Here is a 25,152-nt window from a genome sequence, read left to right as displayed (position 1 = left end):
TCCTAACCAGAAAAAGTCTGCTGACCCCTGATTTAACGTGTAAATAAAATCACACATATTGAGACTTACCTGTAGTAGTTAAGAGTCCATGCTTCCAGTGGATTCTTAACCACTGCAGGGTGTGTGGGTTCGATCCAGGTCAGGAAACTAAAATCCTACAAGCCACGAGGTGCAGCCAAACACACACACACACAGACATACACATTACTATATCATAAATTTGGTATTTAAAATATTTAGAAAACTCTTTAACACAATTGGTTTCTTTTGTACTTCTATAATATATTATTTTATGCATTAAAATATTATTCTGAAAAGTCCAGAGGCTTCATCAGACTTCCAAAGATTAAAAACTCCTGCTTAAACCCTGGTGATTCACAAAAGTGATTAAAGGTAGAAATTGCCTGATCAAAGTTCATTCTAATAATATATACCTCCTCAATCCTTAGGCTCTGTTGACATGCTTCAGAATTGGGGATTCTAGCTGGCCACTGTGAGTGGCTTTCTCACATCCTTACTTCCGTAAACCAAAGCTGTGCTAGATCTCTGGTGCAAGTTGGGCCTGTCTGACCACCTTTGTGTCCTCAACAGGGTCATCTCCATGTGCAAATATTTCCAGGAGAGTGTGAAAAAGCTGTCACTTGATTATTACAACATCCTTCGAAGACACAACTATGTTACCCCCACCTCCTACCTCGAATTGATCCTAACATTCAAGACACTCCTGAATAAGAAGAGGCAAGAGGTTGATATGATGAGGAATCGATATCTGACAGGCCTGCAGAAACTTGAATTTGCAGCTTCACAGGTAAGCACAGACAAAATACTACTGGGACAAAGAGGTCCAGAACTAACTGGATGTGGTGAAGCACTTGTTCAGATGCAGAAGTCAAGAGAGCACAAAAATAAAGATAGCATCTGACCCTGCGCTCACCTCACTCGCTTGACCTAATCCATTACAATAAAATCCAATAGTATACATAAAAATACAATGGTATATATAAAATATGAGGCTTCCCTGGTGGCTCAGAGGGTATATGGTGACTCAGTTCAGTTCAGTTCATTTCAGTCGCTCAGTCGTGTCCAACTCTTTGTGACCCCATGGACTATAGCACGCCAGGCCTCCCTGTGCATCACCAACTCCCAGAGTTTACTCAAACTCATGTCCATTGAGTCAGTGATGCCATACAACTATCTCATCCTTGCTGTCCCCTTCTCCTCCTGCCTTCAATCTTTCCCAGCCTCAGGGTCTTTTCTGATGAGTCAGTTCTTCACAACAGGTGGTCAAAGTATGAGAGTTTCAGCTTTAGCATCAGTCCTTCCAATGAATATTCAGGACTGATTTCCTCTAGGATGGACTGGTTGGATCTCCTTGAAGTCCAAGGGACTCTCAAGAGCCTTCTTCAACAACCACAGTTCAAATGCATAAATTTTTCGGCACTCAGCTTTCTTTATAGTCCAACTCTCACATCCATACATGACTACTGGAAAAACCATAGCTTTGACTATACGGACCTTTGTTGGCAAAGTAATGTCTCTGCTTTTCAATATGCTGCCTAGGTTGGTCATAACTTTTCTTCCAAGGAGCAACCATCTTTTAATTTCATGGCTGCAATCACCATCTGCAGTGATTTTGGAGCCCCAAAATATAAAGTCTCTCACTGTTTCCACTGTTTCCCCATCTATTTGCCAAGAAATGATGGGAACAGATGCCATGATCTTAGTTTTCTGAATGTTGAGCTTTAAGCCAACTTTTTCACTCATATCTTTCACTTTTATCAAGAGGCTCTTTAGTTCTTCTTCGCTTTCTGCCATAAGAGTGTTGTCATATGCATATCTGAGGTTATTGATATTTCTCCCAGCAATCTTGATTCCAGCTTATGCTTCTTCCAGCCCAGCGTTTCTCATGATGTACTCTGCATTTAAGTTAAATAAGTAGGGGGATAATATACAGCCTTGACGTACTCCTTTTCCTATTTGGAAGCAGTCTGTTGTTCCATGTCCAGTTCTAACTGTTGCTTCCTGACCTTCCTAATGGTTGCTTCCTGACCTGCATACAGATTTCTCAAGAGGCAGGTCAGGTGGTCTGATATTCCCATCTCTTTAAGAATTTTCCAGAGTTTGTTGTGGTCCACACAGTCAAAGGCTTTGGCATAGTCAATAAAGCAGAAGTAGATGTTTTCTGAAACTCTCTTGCTTTTTTGATGATCCAACGGATGTTGGCAATTTGATCTCTGGTTCCCCTGCCTTTTATAAATCCAGCTGAACATCTGGAAGTTCATGGTTCATGTACTGTTGAAGCCTGGCTTGGAGAATTTTGAGCATTACTTTACTAGTGTGTGAAATGTGTGCAATTGTGTGGTCATTTGAGTATTCTTTGGCATTGCTTTTCTTTGGGATTGGAATGAAAACTGACCTTTTCCAGTCCTGTGGCCACTGCTGAGGTTTCCAATTTCTCTGGCATGTTGAGTGCAACACTTTCATAGCATAATCTTTTAGGATTTGAAATAGCTCAACTGGCATTCCATCACCTCCACTAGGTTTGTTTATGGTGATGCTTCCTAAGGCCCAGTTGATTTTGCATTCCAGGATGACTTGCTCTAGGTGAGTAATCACACCATTGTGTTTATCTGGGTCATGAATATCTTTTTTGTACAGTTCTTCTGTGTATTTTTGCCAGCACTTCTTAATATCTTCTGCTTCTGTTACGTCCATACCATTTCTGTCCTTTATTGTGACCATCTTTGCATGAACTCTTCCCTTGGTATCTCTAATTTTCTTGAAAAGATCTCTAGATTTTCCCATTCTATTTTTTTCCTCTGTTTCTTTGCATTGATCCTTGAGGAAGCCTGTCTTATCTCTCCTTGTTATTCTTTGGAACTCTGCATTCATCTGGGAATATCTTTCCTTTTCTCTTTTGCATTTTGCTTCTCTTCTATGTGGCTCAGTCAGTAAAAAATCCACCTCCAGTGCAGGAGATGAAAGAGACACAGGTTCCATCCCTTGGTCTGGAAGATCACCTGGAGAAGGAAATGGCAACCCACTCCTGTATTCTTTCCTGGAAAATCCCATGTACAGAGGAGTCATGGGGTCACAAGAGTTGGACACAACTTACTGATTAAACCACCACCACCACCATATATGAAAAAAAAAAATATATATATATATAAAGTACAATATTAATAGTATATAAAAATTCAATAGTATATATAAATAGACTGAGTTTTTTGGATCCCTCTTAAATTTTGTGTCCAGTGTAAGTGCCTCACTCTCCTCACCCTTGCCCCAGCCCTGGATATTCTCAGTGGAGGACTGGGCAGAATAAGGCAGTGGTGAAGAAGAAGGTGTAGGCTCAAATTCCAGCTTTATAGCTTATCAGCTATAGAACCTTGAAGATTCTCTTCTATAAAAAACAGTGATAATAAGTCTTCACTTCATAGGACTATCATGAAGATTAAATGAGCTAACACAAGTGTAACCCTTAGCAAAATGCCTGGCATATGAATTAGTAATTCATTTGTGCTTGAGCCACTTGACAAAACCATATTAAGACATGAATTTTTAGCACCAGTAAAGAACTAAAGCAACTGAATGGTTTTCAGTGGGTTGGCCTGGGACTAAATACACAGCAGATCCACCAACACGCAGCACAGGGATGGGAAAGAACATCAGAAGTGGCCTCTGTTGCTCTCTTCCTTTAGTTGCTGGGTCCAACTCAAGGTCCTTAAGCTTTTAGAGAGATGCTGAAAATTGGAGTCTATCCACATAAGGTGAGCAAACTGTGTTATTTGAAGAGCAGCAAAATGACCTGAGACAGTCTAGATCAGTAAAGGGAATGATGGTGCCAGTTAACTGTCCTTGAGCCCTCCCATGTGTCTGGTGCTCTATATGAGGAAAGTACAGTTATCATCACATCACACATGAAGAGATCAAGGTCCCAGAGAGGACAGGCAACTTGCCCATTATCACACAGCCTCATGAGTAGCTGGTGCAAGTGATGAGGTGAAAACTGAAACTTAAGTCTGAGTGACTCCACAGTCTGTGTTCCTAATCAACCAGCTTGCTATGCTTCTCTCTCACATGGGCTTTCTGTGGACGGTGGGTTCAAGGTTACGAGACTTTCTTCAAATAAACTTTTGAATTGCCTTAGAAAGCAGAATCAGGACCAGTGGGTGAAAGCTGCATGGGGGTGGATTCTGTTTACTAGAATTTTGTTGAGGATTTTTGCATCTATGTTCATCAGTGATATTGGCCTCTAGTATATTAACACTTCACAAATTCCATATATATGTGTTAATATACTGTATTGGTATTTCTGTTTCTAACTTACAAAGATGCTAATGATGATCCTATATGCAAGGCAGCAAAAGAGACACAGATGTAAAGAATAGACTTTTGGACTAAGTGGGAGAAGGCGAGGGTGGGATGACTTTGAAACATGTATTCACCGTATATAAAATAGATGACTTGTGCAAGTTTAATGTATGAAGCAGGGCACTCAAAGTTGGTGCTCTGGGACAACCCTGAGGGATGGGGTGGGGAGGGATGTGGGAGGGATTCAAGATGGGAGGACACATGTGCACCCGTGGCTGATTCATGTTGATATATGGCAAAAGCCACCACAATATTGTAAAGTAATTATCCTCCAATTAAAATAAATTAATTAAAAAAATTTTTTAATTGCATGAGGGTAAATTCCAGCCCCTTATCAGGAAAATCTAATGTGTTAAGTTGTCTGAAAAATGGTCCAACTCCCCTGAGATGTGGTGACCTTCCCATCAGTAGAAGTATTCAAACAGTGGCCAGAAAACTACTAGACAGGAATGCTGTACAGGGCATCAGACTGTTGGGGGAAAAATATGAACTTTAAAGTTCTATCCTTCCCAGATATCTCAGCCATGTATATTCCTTCACAGACTTAGAAAAAATGTAGGGGTTTTTCCACTAACTTACTTCTGTCTTTCCCTGCCCCCAATACTAAAGTGTAGTGTAGGCTCAATACAAGAATACCTTTTTTTAATGTTGTATCTCTTTTTTAAAAATTTAAGATTAGTATTATATGTATAGTGCCTATCATGGAGCTTGATAATTACAACACATAGCATGAAATAATGAAATATTACAAGATCAAAGAGAGAAACTCCAGCCAACAAATATGTACCCAGTACCATTAACATCATTTGTATTTTCTGCATGTATTATCAGTTAGAGAATCATTTCAGCTTTTGTCAATTGTTCCATTTTGGGCATTTATATAGCTGACCTGGCACCCTACCCATCCTCTCTCCTTGCTAGGTAGCCGTCATGCAAGTAGAACTGACTGCCCTCCAGCCCCAACTCATTCAGACCTCTGAGGAGACTGCTAAGATGATGGTGAAAATCGAAGCAGAGACTCAAGAAGCTGATGCCAAGAAACTGCTAGTGCAAGCAGATGAAAAAGAAGCCAATGCTGCTGCTGCCATTGCTCAAGGAATCAAGGTATAACTTGCTCAGAGGAAAGAAAGGGAACCAGCATTTTCAGGGTTCATCTATTATTTCACTAGAGCCTAACAGAGTCTCACAGAATATACACGGCCATGCCTATCTTGCAGAGGGAAAAAATGAGCCTTGAAAAGTTAGTTTCCCAGCATCACATAGCCAAGGACACCTGGTTCTCTCCAGGAAGAATTGTTGTTTTACAAATACTCTCTATCTCAATCAAAGTCATATAAGCCCCAGCAGGATCTAACCCTATCTCATATTTCTTTCTTTTCATTGACTCTTTTCTGGCCCCAATGGCCTCCTAGCTATTCACTAAACAAACACAAGGCATGTCCCACTTCAGGGCCCTTGCACTGGCTGTTTCCCCTGACTATCTCCTTCACCTCAATCATGTTTTTGCTCAAATGTAGCTGGTATAAGGTGTGGAGTAAATATTTGTCAAATGACAGAATGTTGAATCTAAAGGACCCCATTTGAAGATAATTTTTGTACCAAAGAAGAAAAGTCCTGGGAAGGGCTTCACCTGTATTCAGATATTAGAAGCAAATCTGATTAATGTTCATGTTATATATTTCTCCAAGCATTTTCAAGTATACAATTCCATTTGAGTATCACAATGACTTTGGACTTATAGTAATGACAGCCATCAAGGTCTGGAAGCCAACAACAGTGGAGTTCAGTGGTAAACTGACTTGTACGACCTGTTGGTAGGATCCAACTCCAAGGCTCATGGCACCTAGCTGAAGATACTTGTTCTTGTGCCCCACATAGCAGTTAGAAAAATTCTTTTGACCGTTCTTCAAGCAAGAGCTTGAACAAGAATTAGTTTGTATCTCACTTCTAGGTCATGGGGCACTTTTTTTTCAAAAGAATAGGCCTTTTCTCCAGTGAGTCCTGAGATTCACCTGGGTCCAGTCCCTGGTCTCAGAGTTCCACGATGTATGCCCTGGATAAGAGAGGCCTGCTCACTCATAGTCCTACTGGTAGGACTGCCAGTGGAACCATGAAAGACCATAAAAGACATTGGCCACTGGGCACATAATGTAGCAGGTAATTTACCATTCTATAATAAGATGATGATAAGAGCTACTACTGACCAGCACCATTATGGTGTATTTGAAAGTAAAGTGAAAGTCGCTCAGTCATGTCCGACTTTTTGTGACCCCATGGACTGCACAGTCCATGGAATTCTCTAGGCCAGAATATTGGAGTGGGTAGCCTTTCCCTTCTCCAGGAGATCTTCCCAACCCAGGGATAAAACCCAGATCTCCCACATTACAGGCAGATTCTTTACCAGCTGAGCCCCAAGGGAAGCCCAAGAATACTGGAGTGGGTAGCCTATCTCTTCTCCAGCAGATTTTCCCGACCCAGGAATCAAACTGGGGTCTCCTGCATTGCAAGTGGATTTTTACCAGCTGAGCTACCAGGGAAGCCCATGGTGTATTTGGTATTCCTTTATTTAACAAATATTTATTGAACACTTACTTTTTGCTGGCACTTTTCTAGGCAGTGGGGAAATGGGAGTGAATAAGAGAGTTTCTTCTCTCTTCTCTCCTCTACTTGATTTACATTAACTTTCATCATCCTAGCAGCCCTGCAAGGCAAATGGTATCATTCCTAGTTTACAAATGAGAAAATCATGATACAAAAACTAAAATGATATGCTTAAGATCACACAGTAACAATGTGATTGAATCGGGATTAAAACTCACAGCTCTGATTCCAAAGCCCTTGCATATGACCATTGTTCCAGGAGTTACAAAAATTAGCAGCTGGGCAATATAATATGCTATGATACATACAGTATTTCTTTTAATTTGAAATAGTTATCAACTTTTAAAAGTCAAAAGATTTCTCAAGTAAAAATTCTAAAATTTCAGCTTTCCTTAGAAAAAAATTGGTCTCTTGGGTAACATTGGACCTGCATTCCTGGGTCACATCCATTGGCAGCATTAAATAGATGCTGTCTTTTGTGTGTTCCAGCTCATCAAAGTCCCAGTCAGCTTACCTGCCACACTCATATCACTGGCCTGGCCCCTGTGCTGAGTGCTTAGTCGCCCAGTCATGTCCAACTCTTTTCAACCCCATGGATTGTAGCCCACCAGGCTCCTCTGTCCCTGGGGATTCTCCAGGCAAGAATACTGGAGTGGGTTTCCATGTCCTCCTCCAGGGGATCTTCCCAACCCAGGGATCGAACCCAGGTCTCCTTCATTGCAGATGGATTCTTTACTGTTGAGCCACTAGGAAAGCCCGGTGGCTGGCTCCTGCTGCTGCTGCTGCTAGAGCATGTGAATTTGCAACTCTTCCATGGTTCTATACAAGAATCAGGCATGTCAGGGCTCAACTTTGCTCTGTCCATTCCTAACCAGTTTCCTAACCTATAAAATGGAGATACTGAGAGAAAAACATATAAAGCTTATGGCGTGTGTCCAGCACACAATCAGAGCTTAACAGCCCATGTTTACTATCCTCCAAAATTGTCATTCTTGACCCTGTACCAAGTGGACTTGCCTGTTTTATGAAGACCAGTCTCTCACCATGTGCAAGTATTCTCACATATAGGATTCTATTGTACAATGTCAGGGGGAAACAGTGACTTGCTGGGACAGGAGGGAGGCAAGAGGTGACATCAGGTTTATAAGGAGATGGCCCACCACACCCATTCCTGGGCAATAAACTGCTGCCACCTAGGGTTTTGGTGTGAAGGGTGAGGTCTAGTGCTCTGCCATCCCCTCCCCAAGTACTGGGAGTGACATCCTGGAGGTGAGTCAGGAAGTGGAAGAAACTCTCCAAGGAGGAGAAGAAAACCTGTGCTTGCTTTAAGGCTTTTTTTGTAAGGACCAGAAACCCCTCCTGAACCTCTCATGGCTACAGCCCTTTTCCATACAAGGATGGCTGATTTTCTTTAAACCCTTCACATGCCTAGAAATGAGAGAACTTGGGAGAGTACCCAGTGTGGTACTTAATGAAGTTCAGAGGTTCTGCAATGGAATGGGATTTGCACTAGGAGGATCAGGAGATTGGCAAGAAAAGAGTCAGTCCTCAAACACTTTGCTCCCAAGTAAAATGGTTTGCTTAAATTGGTCCATTCTTTTTAAGCTAATGTGTCATTTCTTTCCCCCATAATGAGAATCATAAATAATGCCAGAAGTACTGCAGAATTGATTACATTTTGTCAGTAAGCACTGTGATTCACAAGCTTCGAACAGCCTTGCTTACTCTGTGCACTGCTAAGCTACAGGGGTCATTTTAAATTATAATTTCTTATCATGGAAGCAAATGATCTAATAGTAATAACACATACAAAATGACTTTTAAGAGCTCAGCTTTAACACTTTTCCACTTTTCTAGGCTTTCCTCTAGTTCCTGTCTATACACGTGAATAGGTTTATTATTGTAACCATAGCATAATTGTGACTTGTTTTATGGTTTTGTTTCCTTAACAGCTTATCACAAATGTTTTTCCAAAATGTCATATAATCATTTTAAAGACCATTTTAAGTAGGTGCTTCACCCATCAAGTAGCCATTCCCCTGTTGGGCATTGAAGTCTATTATTTCCTGCCTTGTTCTCAGTGTTCCCAGAGTGTCAGCTTGAGTCTCTCAACAGAGCTGTGTGCCAGAATCACCTTTGGTGTTTTAAAAATGCAGATTCCCAGACCCCTCTAGCCCGCGCCAGACTGAATGAATCAGAACCTCTGGGTGTGGAACCTGATGATGTGGGTGCTCTAAGTGCTCCTCAGGGACTCTGACGCACAGTCAAGACTGAGAATCACCGCTAAAGATAATGTCACAACTAGAGGCCTTTTGCACCTTCACGGATCACAGCCTTGTTGTGGCAATGCTATAAAGCAATGAAGCTATGAGCCGTGCTATGCAAAACAGACAGGTCATACATAGTGAAGAGTTCTGACAAAACATAGGCCACTGGAGGAGGAAATGGCAAATCACTCCAGTATTCCTGCCAAGAAAACCCCATGAACAGTATGAAAAGGCAATAAGATATGACACCAGAAGATGAGCCCCCCAGGTCAGAAGGTATCCAATATGCTACTGGGAAAGAGCAGGGAAATAGCTTCAGGAGGAAAGAAGATGCTGGGCCAAAGTGGAAATGACACTCAGTTGTGGATGTGTCTGGGGGTGAAAGTTAAGTCCAGTGCTGTAAAGAACAATATTGCATAGAAACCTGGAATGTTAGAATCAAGGTAAATTGGACATGGTCAAGCAGATGGCAAAAGTGAACATCTACATTTTAGGAATAAGTCAACTAAAATGGATAGAGATGGGTGAATTTAATTCAGGTAACCCTGAATTAAATTTAATTATATCAACTACTGTGGGCAAGAATCCCTTAGAAGAAATGAAGTAACCCTCACAGTCAATAAGAGTCCAAAATGTAGTACTTGAGTGTAATCTCAAAAAAGACAGAATGATCTCAGTTTATTTCCAAGGCAAACCATTCAGCATCACAATAATCCAAGTCTATGCCCCAATCATTAGTGCTAAAGAAACTGAAGTCAAATGGCTCTATGAAGACCTACAAGATCTTCTAGTTCAATTCAGTTGCTCAGCCGTGTCTGACTCTTTGTGACCCCATGAACTGCAGCACGCCAGGCCTCCCTGTCCATCACCAACTCCTGGAGTCCACCCAAACCCATGTCCATCGAGTTGATGATGCCATCCAACCATCTCATCCTCTGTCGTCCCCTTCTTCTCCCTCCCTCAATCCTTCCCAGCATCAGGGTCTTTTCAAATGAGTCAGCTCTTCTTCACATCAGGTGGCCAAAGTATTGGAGTTTCAGCTTCAACATCAGTCCTTCCAATGAACACCCAGGACTGATCTCCTTTAGGATGGACTGGTTGAATCTCCTTGCAGTCCAAGGAATTCTCAAGAGTCTTCTCCAACACCACAGTTCAAAAGCATCAATTATTCTGCACTCAGCTTTCTTTATAGTCCAACTCTCACATCCATACATGACTACTGGAAAAACCATAGCCATGACTAGACAGACCTTTGTTGGCAAAGTAATGTCTGTGCTTTTTAACATGCTGTCCAGCTTGGTCATAACTCTCCTTCCGAGGAGTAAGTGTCTTTTAATTTCATGGCTACAATCATCATCTGCAGTGATTTTGGAGCCCAAAAAATAAAGTCAGCCTTTGTTTCCACTGTTTCCCCATCTATTTACCATGAAGTGATTGAGAGTCCCTTGGACTGCAAGGAGATCCAACCAGTCCATTTTGAAGGAAATCAGCCCTGAGATTTCTTTGGAAGGAATGATCCTAAAGCTGAAACTCCAGTATTTTGTCCACCTCATGCGGAGAGTTGACTCATTAGAAAAGACTCTGATGCTGGGAGTGGTTGGGTGCAGGAGGAGAAGGGGACGACAGAGGATGAGACGGCTGGATGGCATCACTGATTCGATGGACATGAGTCTGAGTGAACTCTGGGAGTTGGTGATGGACAGGGAGGCCTGGCGTGCTGCGATTCATGGGGTTGAAAAGAGTTGGACACAACTGAGTGACTGAACTGAACTGATGAGACCAGATGCCACAATCTTAGTTTTCTGAATGTTGAGCTTTAAGCCAACTTTTTCACTCTCCACTTTCACTTTCATCAAGAGGCTCTTTAGTTCTTCTTCACTTTCTGTCATAAAGGTGGTGTCATCTGCATATCTGAGGTTATTGATATTTCTCCCGGCAATCTTGATGCCAGTTTGTGCTTCTTCCAGCCCAGCGTTTCTAATGAGTACTCTGCGAATAAGTTAAATAAGCAGGATGACAATATACAGCCTTGATGTACTCCTTTTCCTATTTGGAACCAGTCAGTTGTTCCATGTCCATTTCTAACTGCTGCTTCCTGACCTGCATACAGGTTTCTCAAGAGGCAGGTCGGGTGGTCTGGTATTCCCATCTCCTTCCGAATTTTCCAGTTTATTGTGATGCACACAGTCTATAAGACCTTCTATAACTAACACCAAAAGCATGTCCTTTTCATCACAGAGGACTGAAATGCAAAAGTAGGAAGTCAAGAGATATTGGAGTAACAGATAACTTTGGCTTTGGAATACAAAATGAAGCAGGGCAAATGCTTACAGTTTTGCCAAGAGAACATATTGGTCATAGAAAACATCTTCTTCCAACAACATAAGAGACAGCTCTATACATGGACATCACCTGATGGTCAATACCAAAATCAGCTTGATTATAATTTTTGCAGCTGAAGATGGAAAAGCTCTATACAGTCAGCAAAAAGAAGACCTGGAGCTGACTGTGGCTTAGGTAACAAGCTCCTTATTGTAAATTCAGCCTTAAATTGAGGAAAGTAGAGAAAACCATTAGGGCATTCAGGTATGACCTAAATCAAATCCCTTATGATTATACAGTGAAGGTGACAAATAGATTCAAGGAATTAAATCTGGTAGAGTGCCTGAAGAACTATGGACAGAGGTTCATAACAATGTACTGAAGGCAGTGACAAAAACCATCCCAAAGAAAAAGAAAAGCTAGAAAGCAAAGTGGTTGTCTGAGATCTGAGATGCTGTAAAAGTAGCTGAGGAAAGAAGAGAAGTGAAAGGCAAGGGAGAAGGGGAAAGATATACACAACTCAATGCAGAGTTCCAGAGAATAGCAAGGAGAGATAAGAAGACCTTCTGAAATGAACAATGCAAAGAAATAGAGGAAAACAATTGAATGGAAAAGACTAGAGATCTCTTCAAGAAAATTGGAGATAGCAGGGGAATATATCTTGCAAGGATGGGCATGATAAAGGAAAGAAACAGTAAGGAGCTAACAGAAAGAAAAGAGATTAAGGAGAAGTGACAATAATACACAGAAGAACTATTTAAAAAAAAAAAAAAAGTCTTAATGACCTGGAAAACCATGATAGTGTGGAAACTCACTGAGAGCTGGACATCCTGGAGTGTGAAGTGGGCCTTAGGAAGCATTATTACAAGCAAAGCTAATGGAAGTGATGGAATTCCAGCTGAGCTATTTCAAACCTTAAAAGATAATGCTGTAAAATGTGGCCATCAATATGTCAGCAAATTTAGAAAGTTCAACAGTGGCTGCAGAACAGGAAAATGTCAGTTTTCATTCTAATCCCAAAGAAGGGGAATGCCAAAAAATGTTCCAACTACCATACAGTTGTGTTCGTTTCACATACTAGTAAGCTTATACTCAAAATCCTTCAAGCTATGTTTCAGCAGTATGTGAACTAAGAACTTCCAGAGGTACAAGCTGGGTTTAGAAAAGGCAGAGGAACCAGAGATCAAATTGCCATTGGACCACAAAGAAAGCAAGGGAATTCCAGAAAAACATCTGCTTCTGCTTCATTGACTACACTAAAGCCTTTGTGTGGATCACAACAAACTGTGGAAAGTTCTTAAAGAGATGGGAATACCAGGCCACTTTATCTGTCTCCTGAGAAACCTGTATGCAGGTCAAGAACCAACAGTTAGAACTTTACATGGAACAACAGACTGGTTCACAATTGGGAAAGGAGTATGTCAAGGCTATATATTGTTACTTTGCTTATTTAACTTTAATGCAGAGTTGTTGTTGTTCAGTCACTAAGTTGTGTCCAACTCTTTCCAACCTCATGGACTGCAGCACGCCAGGCTTCACTGTTCTTCACTATCTTCTGGAGTGTGCTCAAACTCATGTCCATTGAGTCGATGATGCCATCCAACCATCTCATCCTCTGTCACCCGCTTCTCCTCCTGCCCTCAATCTTTCCCAGCATCAGGATCTTTTCCACTGAGTTGGCTCTTTGCATCAGGTGGCCAAAGTATTGGAGCTTCAGCTTCAGCATCAGTCCTTCCAACCATATTAAGGGTTGATTTCCTTTAGGATTAACTGGTTTGATACTGGAGTGGGTTGCCATTCCCTTCTCCAGGGGATCTTCTCAACTGAAGGATCGAACCTGGATCTCCCGCATTGCAAGCAGATTGTTTACCATCTGAGCTACAAGGGAAGGCTAATTGGCTATATGTCAATACAAAATTAAAAGTTTAAAGTTAAAAAAAATGCTGGCTTTAAACTCAACATTAAAACAAAAAACTAAGATCACGGCATCTGGTCCAATCACTTCATGGCAAATAGAAGGGGGGAAAGGGGAAGAAGTGACAGATTTTATTTTGGGGGGTCCTAAAATCACTGCAGATGGTGACTGCAGCCATGAAATTAAAAGATGCTTGCTCCTTGGAAGGAAAGCTATGGCAAACCTAGATAGCATATTATAAAGCAGAGACATCACTTTGCCAACAAAGGTCCATGTAGTCAAAGCTATGACTATTCCAGTAGTCATGTATGGATATGAGAGTTGGACCATAAAGAAGGCTGAGTACCAAAGAACTGATGCTTTTGAATTGAGGTGCTGAAGAAGACTCTTGAGATCCCCTTGGACAGCAGGGAGATCAAACCAGTCAGTCCTAAAGGAAATCAATCCTGAATTTTCACTCCAAGAATACACAGAAGAACTATACAAAAAAGATCTTCACAACCAAGATAATCACAATGATGTGATCACTCACCTAGAGCCAGACATCCTGGAATGTGAAGTCAAGTGGGCCTTAGAAAGCATCACTACGAACAAAGGTAGTGGAAGTGATGGAATTCCAGTTGAGCTATTTCAAATCCTGAAAGATGATGCTGTGAAAGTGCTGCACTCAATATGCCAGCAAATTTGGAAAACTCAGCAGTGGCTACTGGACTGGAAAGGTCAGTTGTCATTCCTATCCCAAAGAAAGACAGTGCCAAAGAATGCTCAAACTACCGCACAATTGCACTCATCTGACATGCTATTAAAGTAATGCTCAAAATTCTCCAAGCCAGGCTTCAGCAATATGTGAACCGTGAACTTCCAGATGTTCAAGCTGGTTTTAGAAAAGGCAGAAGAACCAGAGATCAAATTGCCAACATCCGCTAGATCATGGAAAAAGCAAGAGAGTTCCAGAAAAACATCTATTTCTACTTTATTGACTATGCCAAAGCCTTTGACTGTGTGGATCACAATAAACTGTGGAAAATTATGAAAGAGATGGGAATACCAGACCACCTGACCTGCCTCTTGAGAAATCTGTATGCAGGTCAGGAAGCAACAGTTATAACTGGACATGGAACAACAGACTGCTTCCAAATAGGAAAAGGACTACATCAAGGCTGCATATTGTCACCCTGCTTATTTAACTTCTATGCAGAGTACATCATGAGAAACGATGGGCTGGAAGAAGTACAAGCTGGCATCAAGATTGCTGGGAGAAATATCAATAACCTCAGATATGCAGATGACACCACCCTTATGGCAGAAAGTGAAGAGGAACTCAAAAGCCTCTTGATGAAAGTGAAAGAAGAGAGTGAAAAATTTGGCTTAAAGCTCAACATTCAGAAAACGAAGATCGTGGCATCTGGTCCCATCACTTCATGGGAAATAGATGGGGAAACAGTAGAAATAGTGTCAGACTTTATTTTTGGGCTCCAGAATCACTGCAGATGGTGATTGCAGCCATGAAATTAAAAGACGTTTACTCCTTGGAAGAAAAGTTATGACCAACCTAGATAGCATATTCAAAAGCAGAGACATTACTTTGCCAACAAAAGTCCATCTAGTCAAGGCTATGGTTTTTCCAGTGGTCCTGTATGGATGTGAGGGTTGGACTGTGAAGAAAGCTGAGTGCTGAAGAATTGATGCTTTTGAACTGTGGTGTTGGAGAAGACTCTTGAGAGTCCCTTGGACTGCAAGGAGATCCAACCAGTCCATTCTGAAGGAGATCAGCCCTGGGATTTCTTTGGAAGGACTGATGCTATAGCTGAAACTCCAGTACTTTGGCCACTTCATGCGAAGAGTTGACTCATTGGAAAAGACTCTGATGCTGGGAGGGACTGGGGCCAGGAGGAGAAGGGTACGACAGAGGATGAGATGGCTGGATGGCATCACGGACTTGATGGACGTGAGTCTGAGTGAACTCTGGGAGTTGGTGATGGACAGGGAGGCCTGGCATGCTGCAATTCATGGGGTCGCAAAGAGTCAGACACGACTGAGTGACTCAACTGAACTGAACTGAATGCTGAAGCTGAAGCTCCAATACACACATACATGTAAGAAGGTGGAACCTCCTTTATTTTGTTTGCTTATCAAAATAAACCTGCAGGACATAAATTTTGACACACGCTGCTTTTGACATTCTCTTGTGAAATTTCCCTTCAATCATGACTGTGTTATCACTCCCTGGGCTGGGAGACTACCAGAAAATTCACTGAGTTGGGAGCCAGGGGCCCAAAGTTGGAACTTGGCTCAGTAACTAACCAGGTTTGTGGCCTTGGTTAACTCATTTTTTTCTCCTAAGACCTCATTGTTTTGTTGTTGTTGTTGTTGAAGGAAAAGAAATGGACTGCTAAACACAGTTGTATTTACAGGAGATTGGGTCCGGCCTTCCCCACCCCATCCCCGCCTCTGGCCCCACAGATACCAAAATGCTCAGATGCTCAAGCCCCCTGCCTTCTGGATCTGTGGTCCCAAATCCACAGTTACATAGGGCCAACTGTAATCTATATAGAATTTTATAATGTTGATATTTCCTTTTTAAAAAAAAATTGAGATATAATTCACATACCACTAATAGTCACCTTTTAAAATCATGCAATTCAGAGGGTTTTTTTAGTATATTCACAAAGTTACACAGTCATAACCACTATGTAACTCTAGAACATCTTCATCACCCAAAAAAGAAACCTGTATTCATTAGTAGTCACTAGCCATTTTTTCTACCCAGCCCTGTCAACCACTAACCTACTTTCTTCCTATATGGATTTTCCTTTTATGCACATTTTATGTAAATGGAATCATATAGCAGGTGCCATTTTGTGTCTATCTGGCTGGTTTCACTTAGCATAATGTTCTCAAGGTTTATCCATGTTGTTGCATGAATCATTACTTCATTTCATTTTATGGCTGAATAATATTCCATTGTATTAGTTTTGTTTTTAAAGAAAGAAGTAATGGACAAAACATATTCTGTTCTCTTTTTCCCAGGACTCACTACCCAGCTCTAGTCTTTATCCCCATTCCTCATCCTTAAACTCTGGCCTTAAACATCACCCTGTCCCCAGGTTCACCCCTATCCCATCTCTGAGGTACAGTGCATCCTAGACTCTCACCCTATCTCTGACCTTCTCCCACTCCTCACGTTTTATTCCTCCCCAAACTTGCCGTAATCCCTGTCTCATCTGTCACTCACAGAGAGGCTTCATTTTTCACTTCATCTCTAAACCCATCGTTGATCAGTTGGTATGAAGTCACTCATGGCATATATCCCTTGGGAATTAGTTAAAAACCAAAAGCTTGATTTTGTAAAATATTATAAACCAGGTAAATTCTCAAATGTCCCAGGCATCCAAACCACAGCTTCCAAATGCATGCATGCTTCCCTGCTGCCTTTCAGAGCCATCCTTGCATGCAAACCTCCAGGAGAAGACACTGTCCTGGGAGGACACTGGAGCAGGAAGCACCTCTTCCCACTTCTGCTGCTTCTCCCAGGGGCAGATCTTGCTCCACCCTCAGTATGCCAGGTGCCGGGCACTCACCCTTTCTGTCCCTGCGCTGCCTACAGAACGAATGCGAAGGGGACCTGGCAGAGGCGATGCCGGCGCTCGAGGCTGCACTCGCTGCACTGGACACGCTGAACCCAGCAGATATCTCGCTGGTGAAGGCCATGCAGAACCCACCTGGTCCTGTCAAGCTGGTCATGGAGAGCATCTGTGTGATGAAAGGGCTGAGACCAGAGAGGAAGCCGGACCCCAGTGGCAGCGGTAACCCTTTCCAGCACCCTTCCTAGCCCAGAGGCGTACACAGGCTGCCCTCTCCTGATGGGTAGGGTGCCAGCACCCCCACGCATCCTGCCCCAGGCCTGCAGGCCATATCATGGTGTCTTAGGGGAAATAAGATAGGCCCCAGGATATGGGTGTACTCACTTGTGTTTCTTTACCATGCTCTCTCCTCTCAGTCAGTAAGGAAAATGCAGGCATCTTTAGGTGAAGCCAAACTCAGTCAAGGCCCCTGCCGACAAATTGTTACAAAAATGAAGGTCATGCAGACAAGAGGACTGGTAGGGAGCAAGCACACAGAGTAATATGTGGGTGAGAGGGAGGGAGAGAAACAAAAAGAGCTCGGGAAAGAAAGATAAAGGAGAAACTGAGAAAAAGAGAGAGAGAGAGAGACACTGAAAGAGATAACCAGAGGGAAAAGGAGACTGAGACAGACACAGAGAAATGGAAAGATAGTGAGACTGAGCAAGAAATAGAGACCTGGAACCTACATACATGCACACAGGCATGAAGAGATCATAAACAGAGAGAGAAAGAGGTCGGGATGAAAAGAAATCTGGAGGAGGAAAGACAAACACAGGGAAGGGGTGAATGGGGGAGTGAGAGACTCTTACAGTGTCAGATACAGATGACAGAGAAAGATATTGGCAAGAGAGAAAAGCAGAAATAAGCTGACACAGAAAAGCTGAAAGTGAACAATGGAGACAGAGCAGAGACACCACCACCCCACCCCCCTCCCAGAGATACAGAGACATACAAAAATCGAGAGTGAATGGGAAGAAAATAGACCAAAAAGAAGAGAAATAGAGACAGGGAAACAAAGACACACACAGAGCGAATGGTGGTAGGAGGTGAGGTGGAATGTGATCTGCTGGTGAAGGATTAGAGGAAGAAAGACAGAGATAAAGGAGGCAGAGAATGAAACTGACAGGCCTGAGGAAGACCAGGATACAGAAACTCAGAAGACGAGAGAAAAGGAATAGGGGAGAGAGAGAGGAAAGTTTATATAACAGAGCCTAGAAGCATGAATAAGTGAAAATTCATTCTTAAAATTTAAATGAGATGTAGAATCTTGCACTAAAATTAGTGTCTTAAAACTGAAAGAAAAAGTGAAAATGAAGTCGCTCAGTCATGCCCGACTCTTTGCGATGCCATGGATAGTAGCCTGCACCAAGCTCCTCCATCCATGGGATTTTCAAGGCAAGAGTACTTAAAGAGTCTTAAAACTGAACAAGGACTTAAAACCATCTCCTGTGATATTTCTTGCCTTTTGAATCCTTGTATCCTTCAAACAGTCCTGCTGTTCCTCCATTGCTTCTGAAATGTTAGAAATTCCGGATCCTTCCTTTGGGAGACTCTGGCTTCTCCTTCCCAGTGAATAGCATTCCCTCTTCCTTGGCTGGTTTCAGGACAAAAACCACATGAACAAATGCAGAGGTGATCAGAAACGGACAAATAGGGAGAGGATGTTACAGGAGACTCCTCTAGGGAAGCATCTGAGGCGTAATAAGTTAGTCTGAGTAAAGATGAGCTAGCCAGTGCTTTTCCACTCTGGCTGTACCCTGGTATACCTGGGAACTTAAAGAATGCTAAAGCCCCTGCCCCCGCTCCTAGAGGTTCTTATTTCTTTAGCCTAAGGTGTGGTCTGAGCATTAGTATTTTTCTTAAAGCTCCCAGGTGATTCTAAGGTACAGCCAAGATTGAGAACTACTGAAATAGGCAAAGCGGGATCAGGTCTCAAAAATCAGTTCTCTTCTTTGATCATTTGATGTTGGCCACAGGATGCATCATCCACCCTTCTTATTTTAAAATTGAAGTTAATTTTGTGTATTATTCACAAAATAAGTCACAGAATTTAGCCAGTATATTGGGATAGAGCAAAAGCACAAATAAATTAATTGTGTACTTAGTCGCTCAGTTGTGTCCGACTCTTTGAGACCCCTGACTGTAGCCCGCCAGGCTCCTTTGTCCATGGGGATTTTCCAGACAAGAATACTGGAGTGGGTTGTCATGTCCTCCTCCAGGATATCTTCCCAACCCAGGTCTCCCGCATTGCAGGCAGATTCTTTACTGTCTGAGCCACCAGGGAAGTCCATATTAGTTTTGGATACCTTATATTTAAACAAAGCAGATCATTTCTTAGGATGCCAACAAAAACTTTTATTGGAAATATTTGTTTGGTGTCTAAGCTTGCTATAGAAATAGGACATATTTGACCTGTTGTATCTAATACAATATCTCAAGTACAACTCTTTTTTTTTTTAACTTTTTATTTTGTAGTGAGGTTTAGCTGATCAATATTGTGATAGTTTCAGGTGAACAGTGAAGTGATTAAGCCATACATATACATGCATCCTTTGTACCCCAAGCTCCCCTCCCATCCAGACTGCCACATAACATTGAGCAGATATTTTTTGATGAGTGGAGCTTGGCAAGGGTTTATCATCAAAAAGAGTGACATTTTTGTAACACATTGACAAAAGGAGCACTTCCTGGGATGGGCTTAGGGCTCACTCATTTATTAGTCATCATGAGGGGTGCTAAGGTGAACAAAGGCCCTGTTTCATTTCAGGGCAGGCTGAGGACAGTCCTCTGTCTGGTTGCAAGTCTACAAATTGCTTCCCCTACCCTCACTCTTTCTCTGGAGACACTCAATCACTCACTCACTCACTAGAAGGACTGATTCATCCCAGGGATGACAAAACATGCTCTATCAGACCAACCTCCCATATTTGGAAAAGAATATTCAAAATATTAATACATGCTTATGGATCCGGTTGCCCTCTTCATGTATGACTGGGGAAAAGGGCAACATTCATTAAATTCATGTTAAAAACTGATAATCAAGCACTGTGCCAGATTGTAATAAACACAGAAGGAGCAAACAATTTTTTAAATGTATAATTGATATATTAGTTTTAAATGTATAGTGACTCAAGATTATTATAGATTATAGATTAGGTTAAGATTATTATAGGTTATCTAGATTATAGATATAATCTATTTATCTAGATTAGAGTTATTATAAAATACTGACTATATTCCCTATGTTGTACAATATATTCTTCAGCTTACTTACTTTAATCATAGCAGTTTGTACTGCATAATCCCCTGCCTTTATATTGCTACTCTCCCTTCCATCTCCCCACTGGTAACCACTTCTTTGTTCTCTAGATCTGTGAGTCTGTTTCTGTTTTGTCGTATTCGTTCATTTGTTTTATTTTTTAGATTCCACATATAAGTGATAACATATAGTACTTATCTTCCTCTGTTAGATTTATTTCACTAAGCAATGTCCTCCAAGTCCACCCGTGTTGCTACATGGCAGTATTTCATTCTTTCTTATAGCTCAGTAATATTCAATTGTATTCAATATCTTCTTAATCCTATCATCTCTTGATCGGCACTTGGGTTGTTCCCATATCTTGGCTATTTTAAGTAATGGTCCATGAACATTGGGGTGCATATATCTTTTTGAATTACTGTTTTTGCTTTTTTCCAGATACATATCCAGGAATGGAATTGCTGGATCAATTTTTAGGTTTTTGAGGAGCCTCTATACTGTTTTCCATAGTACCTGCACCAATTTACATTCCCACTAACAGTATTTGAGAGTTCCCTTTTCTCTATATCCTCTCCAACATTTGTTATTTGTGGTCTTTTTGATGATAACCATTCTGACAGGTGTGACATGATACCTCATTGTGGTTTCAATTTGCATTTCTCTAATAATTAGTGATTTTAGGCATCTTTTCAGTGTGTGTTAGCTAGCTGTATGTGTACTCAGGAAAAATGTCTATTCAAGTCTTCTGACCATTTTTTTATTGGATTGTTGTTTTAAATACGGAGTTGTATGAGCTGTTTATAGATGGATATTAGCCTCTTACTGGTCATACAATTTGCAAATAATTTCTCCCATTTCAGTAGGTTGTCTTTTTGTTTTGTTCATCATTTCCTTTTCTGTGCAAAAGCTTTTAAACTTAATTAGATCCCATTTGTTTAGTTTAGTTTTGTTTTTGTTTCCTTTGCCTTGGGAGAAGAATACAAAAAAAATTGTTATGATTTATATCAAAGAATGTTCTGCCTATATTTTCTTCTAGGAGTTTTATGGTTTCTAGTCTTATGTGAGTGAGTGAAGTCGCTCAGTCATGTCCGACTCTTTGTGACCCCATGAACTGTAGCATACCAGGCTCCTCTGTCCATGGGATTTTCCAGCCAAGGGTATTGGAGTAGGTTGCCATTTCCTTCTCCAGAGGATCTTCCCAACCCAAGGATCGAACCCGGGTCTCCCACCTTGCAGGCAGACACTTTACCATTTGAGCCACCAGGGAAGCCTTTATTTGGTTTTAAATCCATTTTGAGTTTATCTTTGTGTATGGTGTTAGGAAGTGTTCTGATTTCCTTCTTTTACATGTAGCTGTCCAGTTTTCCCAGCACCACTTATTGAAGAGACTATCTTTTCCCTGTTGTTTATTCTTATCTCCTGTGCTGTGCTTAGTTGCTCAGTCGGCTCCTCTGTCCGTGGGGATTCTCCAGGCAAGAATGCTGGAGTGGGTTGCCATCTCCTCCTCCAGGGGATCTTCCCAACCCAGGTCTCCCACATTGCCAGTGGATTATTTACCATCTGAGTCACAAGGGAAGCCCTTTTTATCTCCTATATCATGAATTATTGACCATAAGTGAGTATGTTTATTTCTGGGGTGTCTATTCTGTTCCATTGATCTTGCATCTGTTTTGCTGTATCAGTCCTATACTGTTTTGATTACTGTAGCTTTGTAATATTGTCTGAAGTCAGGGACTGAGATAACTTCAGCTTTGTTCTTTTTTTCTCAATATTGTTTTGGCTACTCAGGGTCTTTTGTTGTTCTATATACATTTTAAGATTATTTTTTCTAGTTCTGTTTTTAATATTTTGAAAGGTTTTTACATTAGATTGCTTTGGGTAATATGGACATTTTATTATTAATTCTTTCAATCCATGAGCATGAGATATCTTTCCATTTATTTGTACCATCTTCAATTTCCTTCCACAGTGTTTTATAGTTTTTTCACAGTATAGGTCTTTCACCTCCTTGGTTAAGTTTATTTCTAGGTATTTTATTCTTATTGATGATTTTAAGGAGATTGATTTTTGCTTTCTCTTTCACTATTAATATATAGAAAAACAACAGATTTCTGTATATTAATCTTGTATCCTGCAATATTACTTAATTTATTTTTCATTTCTAATAATTTTTTGTGGAGACTTTAGGGTTTTTTATATATAATATGTGTCATCTGGAAATAGTGACAGTTTTCCTTTTTCCCTGACAGTTTGGATGCCATTTGTTTCTTTTCCTTGCCTGATTGCTGTGGCTAGGACTTTGTTTCATTGATCTTTTCTATGTTTATCTCTATTTTATTTCTCTTTCTTTGATCTTTATTGTTTCCTTCCCTCTGCTAACTTTAGGCTTTGTTCTTTTTCTAATTCCTTTAGTTGGCAGTTTAGATTGTTTATCTGAGATTTTTCTTGAGGTATGCCTATATCACTATAAACTTCCCTCTTAGAGCTGCTTTTGTTTTGTCCCATAGATTTTGGAAAGTTGTGTTTTTCTTTTCACTTGTCTCAAAGTATTTTCTGATTTCTTCTTTGATTTCTTCACTGATCCATTGGTTTTTAATAGTATGTTTTTGTGTTTTTTCCATTTTTCTCCCTGTAATCGTTTTTCTAGTTTCATATTGTTGTGATCAGGAAAAAAAAAAAAAGTTTGATATAATTTCTAGCTTCCAAGACTTGTTTTGTTGCCTAGCGTGTGATCTATCCTGGAGAACATTCCAAGAGCACTTGAAAAGAATGTGTATTCTGCTGGTTTGGGTTGGAATTTCCTCTAGATATTATTAAGTACAGTTGGTCTAATTTATCATTTAAGACCACTGTTTCTTTATTGATTTTCTCTCTAGATGATCTAATTATGTAAGTAAGGTGTTACTAAAGTCCCCTCCTATTAGTGTATTAATGTCAATTTCTCCTCTATGTCTGTTAATATTTGCTTTATATATTTGTATGCTCCTATATTAGGTGCATATATGTTAACAAATGTTATATTTTCTTCTTGTATGGATCCCTTTATCATTATACAATGGTCTTGTTTTTCTTTTGCTATAGACTTTGTTTTAAAGTCTATTTTATCTGATATGAGTGTTCCTACCTCACTTTCTTTTCATTTTCATTTCGTGAAATAACTTTATCATCACCTCACTTTCAGTCTGTGTGTCTTTAGCTCTAAGAAGAATCTCCTATTAGCAGCAGTCTTGGGTTTTTTTTTTAATCCAATCAGTCATTCTATGTCTTTTTATTGGAGAATTTAGTCCATTGGCATTTAAAATGATTATTGATAAGTATAAAACTTATTGACATTTTGTTACTTCTTTTCTGGTTGTGCTTGTAGTTTTTCTCAGTTATTTTCTTCTTTTAGCCTCTTCCCTTATGGTTTGATCATTTTCTTTTACCCTTATGCCCTGTTCCTTTCTATTTATTATTATATCTATCATAGATTTTTGATTTGTGGTTACCATGGGGGTAATATGTGTTGACCTATAAAGTGTATCTACTTGTTTAAATCTGATAGTCATTTAAATTCAAACACATTCTAAAATATTTATATATTCACTCCCCTCCTCCATGTTTTGTGCTTTTGCTATCATATTGTACAGCTTTATGTTTATCCCTTAACTGTTTATTTAGTTATAGTTGATTAAACAATTTTTGTCTTTTAATCCTCATACTAGCTTACTTAAGTGATTGATCCACAGCCTATACTATATATTTGGCTTTACTAGTAGGATTTTCCCTTTCCTATAAATTCTTACTGCTTGTTATAGCCTTTTCTTTTCCACTTAAAGAAGACACTTTAACACTTCTTTTAGATTTGGCTAGTATTGATGAAATCTTAGGTTTTGCTTGTCTGAGAAGTTTTTATCTCTCCTTCAATTATGAATGATAGTATTGCTAGTATAATATCCTAGGTTGTAGAGTTTTTCCTTCCAAGACTTTATATATATAATTTCACTGCCTTCTGGCTTGCAAAATTTCAGCAGAAAAATCACCTGATACCCTTATGGAAGTTCCCTTGTATGTGACTCTGTCTTTCTTTTGCTGCTTTTAGAATTCTCTCTTTATATTTAATTTTTTGCCATTACAATTATGATACCTCTATATCACCTCCTAGGGGCACATGTCCCAACCTGATTGTTTCTCCTCCCTTCCTGCACAACTCCATGTGGATCTTTGCTTACAGCCTTGGTTGTCAAAGAGTCTTCCTGCCAGTCTCCAGTTGGTTTTCAAAAACATTTGCTCCACATGTAGATGTATTTTCTATATGTTCATGGGGGGAAGTAAGCTCAGTAACATACTACTCTGCAATCTTGTTGCCCTCCCCCAGAAGGTTACAGCTTTGAGGAAGAAGCACACAGTTAAAACTAAACCAAACAAACAAACAAACAAAAATCACAGATTTCCATTTCTGGCAATCTATAAAGCATTTATGGATATTCTGGCCTCTGAGATGAAAGAAAATGCTCCATAGTTCAGTTCAGTTCAGTTCACTCACTCAGTCGTGTCCGACTCTTTGCAACCCCATGAACCACAACACGCTAGGGCTCCCTGTCCATCATAAACTCCCAGACGTTACCCAAACTCATGTCCGTTGAGTCAGTGATGCCATCCAACCATCTCTGTCTCCTCCCGCTCTCAATCTTTCCCAGCATCAGGGTCTTTTCAAAGGAGTCACCTCTATGCATCAGGTGGCCAAAGTATTGGAGCTTCAGCTTCAACATCAGTCCTTCCAATGAACACCCAGGACTGATCTCCTTT

The 25,152-nt window shown here is 40.6% G+C and overlaps 1 protein-coding gene across 2 annotated transcripts in view; it reads left to right on the top strand.

Moving 5' to 3' along the window:
- DNAH3 (dynein axonemal heavy chain 3) overlaps positions 1-25,152 on the top strand; it is a 249,628-nt gene that overhangs the window by 184,905 nt on the left and 39,571 nt on the right. For both annotated transcript variants that reach the window (XM_040257140.1, XM_040257147.1), the window contains exons 50-52: positions 592-808; positions 5,296-5,478; positions 17,087-17,285. In XM_040257140.1, coding sequence (XP_040113074.1) covers positions 592-808; positions 5,296-5,478; positions 17,087-17,285 — 599 coding nt within the window. The remainder of the gene's footprint in view (positions 1-591; positions 809-5,295; positions 5,479-17,086; positions 17,286-25,152) is intronic.

The sequence above is a fragment of the Oryx dammah genome, unplaced genomic scaffold (assembly GCF_014754425.2).
Source record: "Oryx dammah isolate SB20612 unplaced genomic scaffold, SCBI_Odam_1.1 HiC_scaffold_2, whole genome shotgun sequence".
NCBI lineage: Eukaryota > Metazoa > Chordata > Mammalia > Artiodactyla > Bovidae > Oryx > Oryx dammah.
This window is presented reverse-complemented; position numbering and strand designations above follow the sequence as displayed.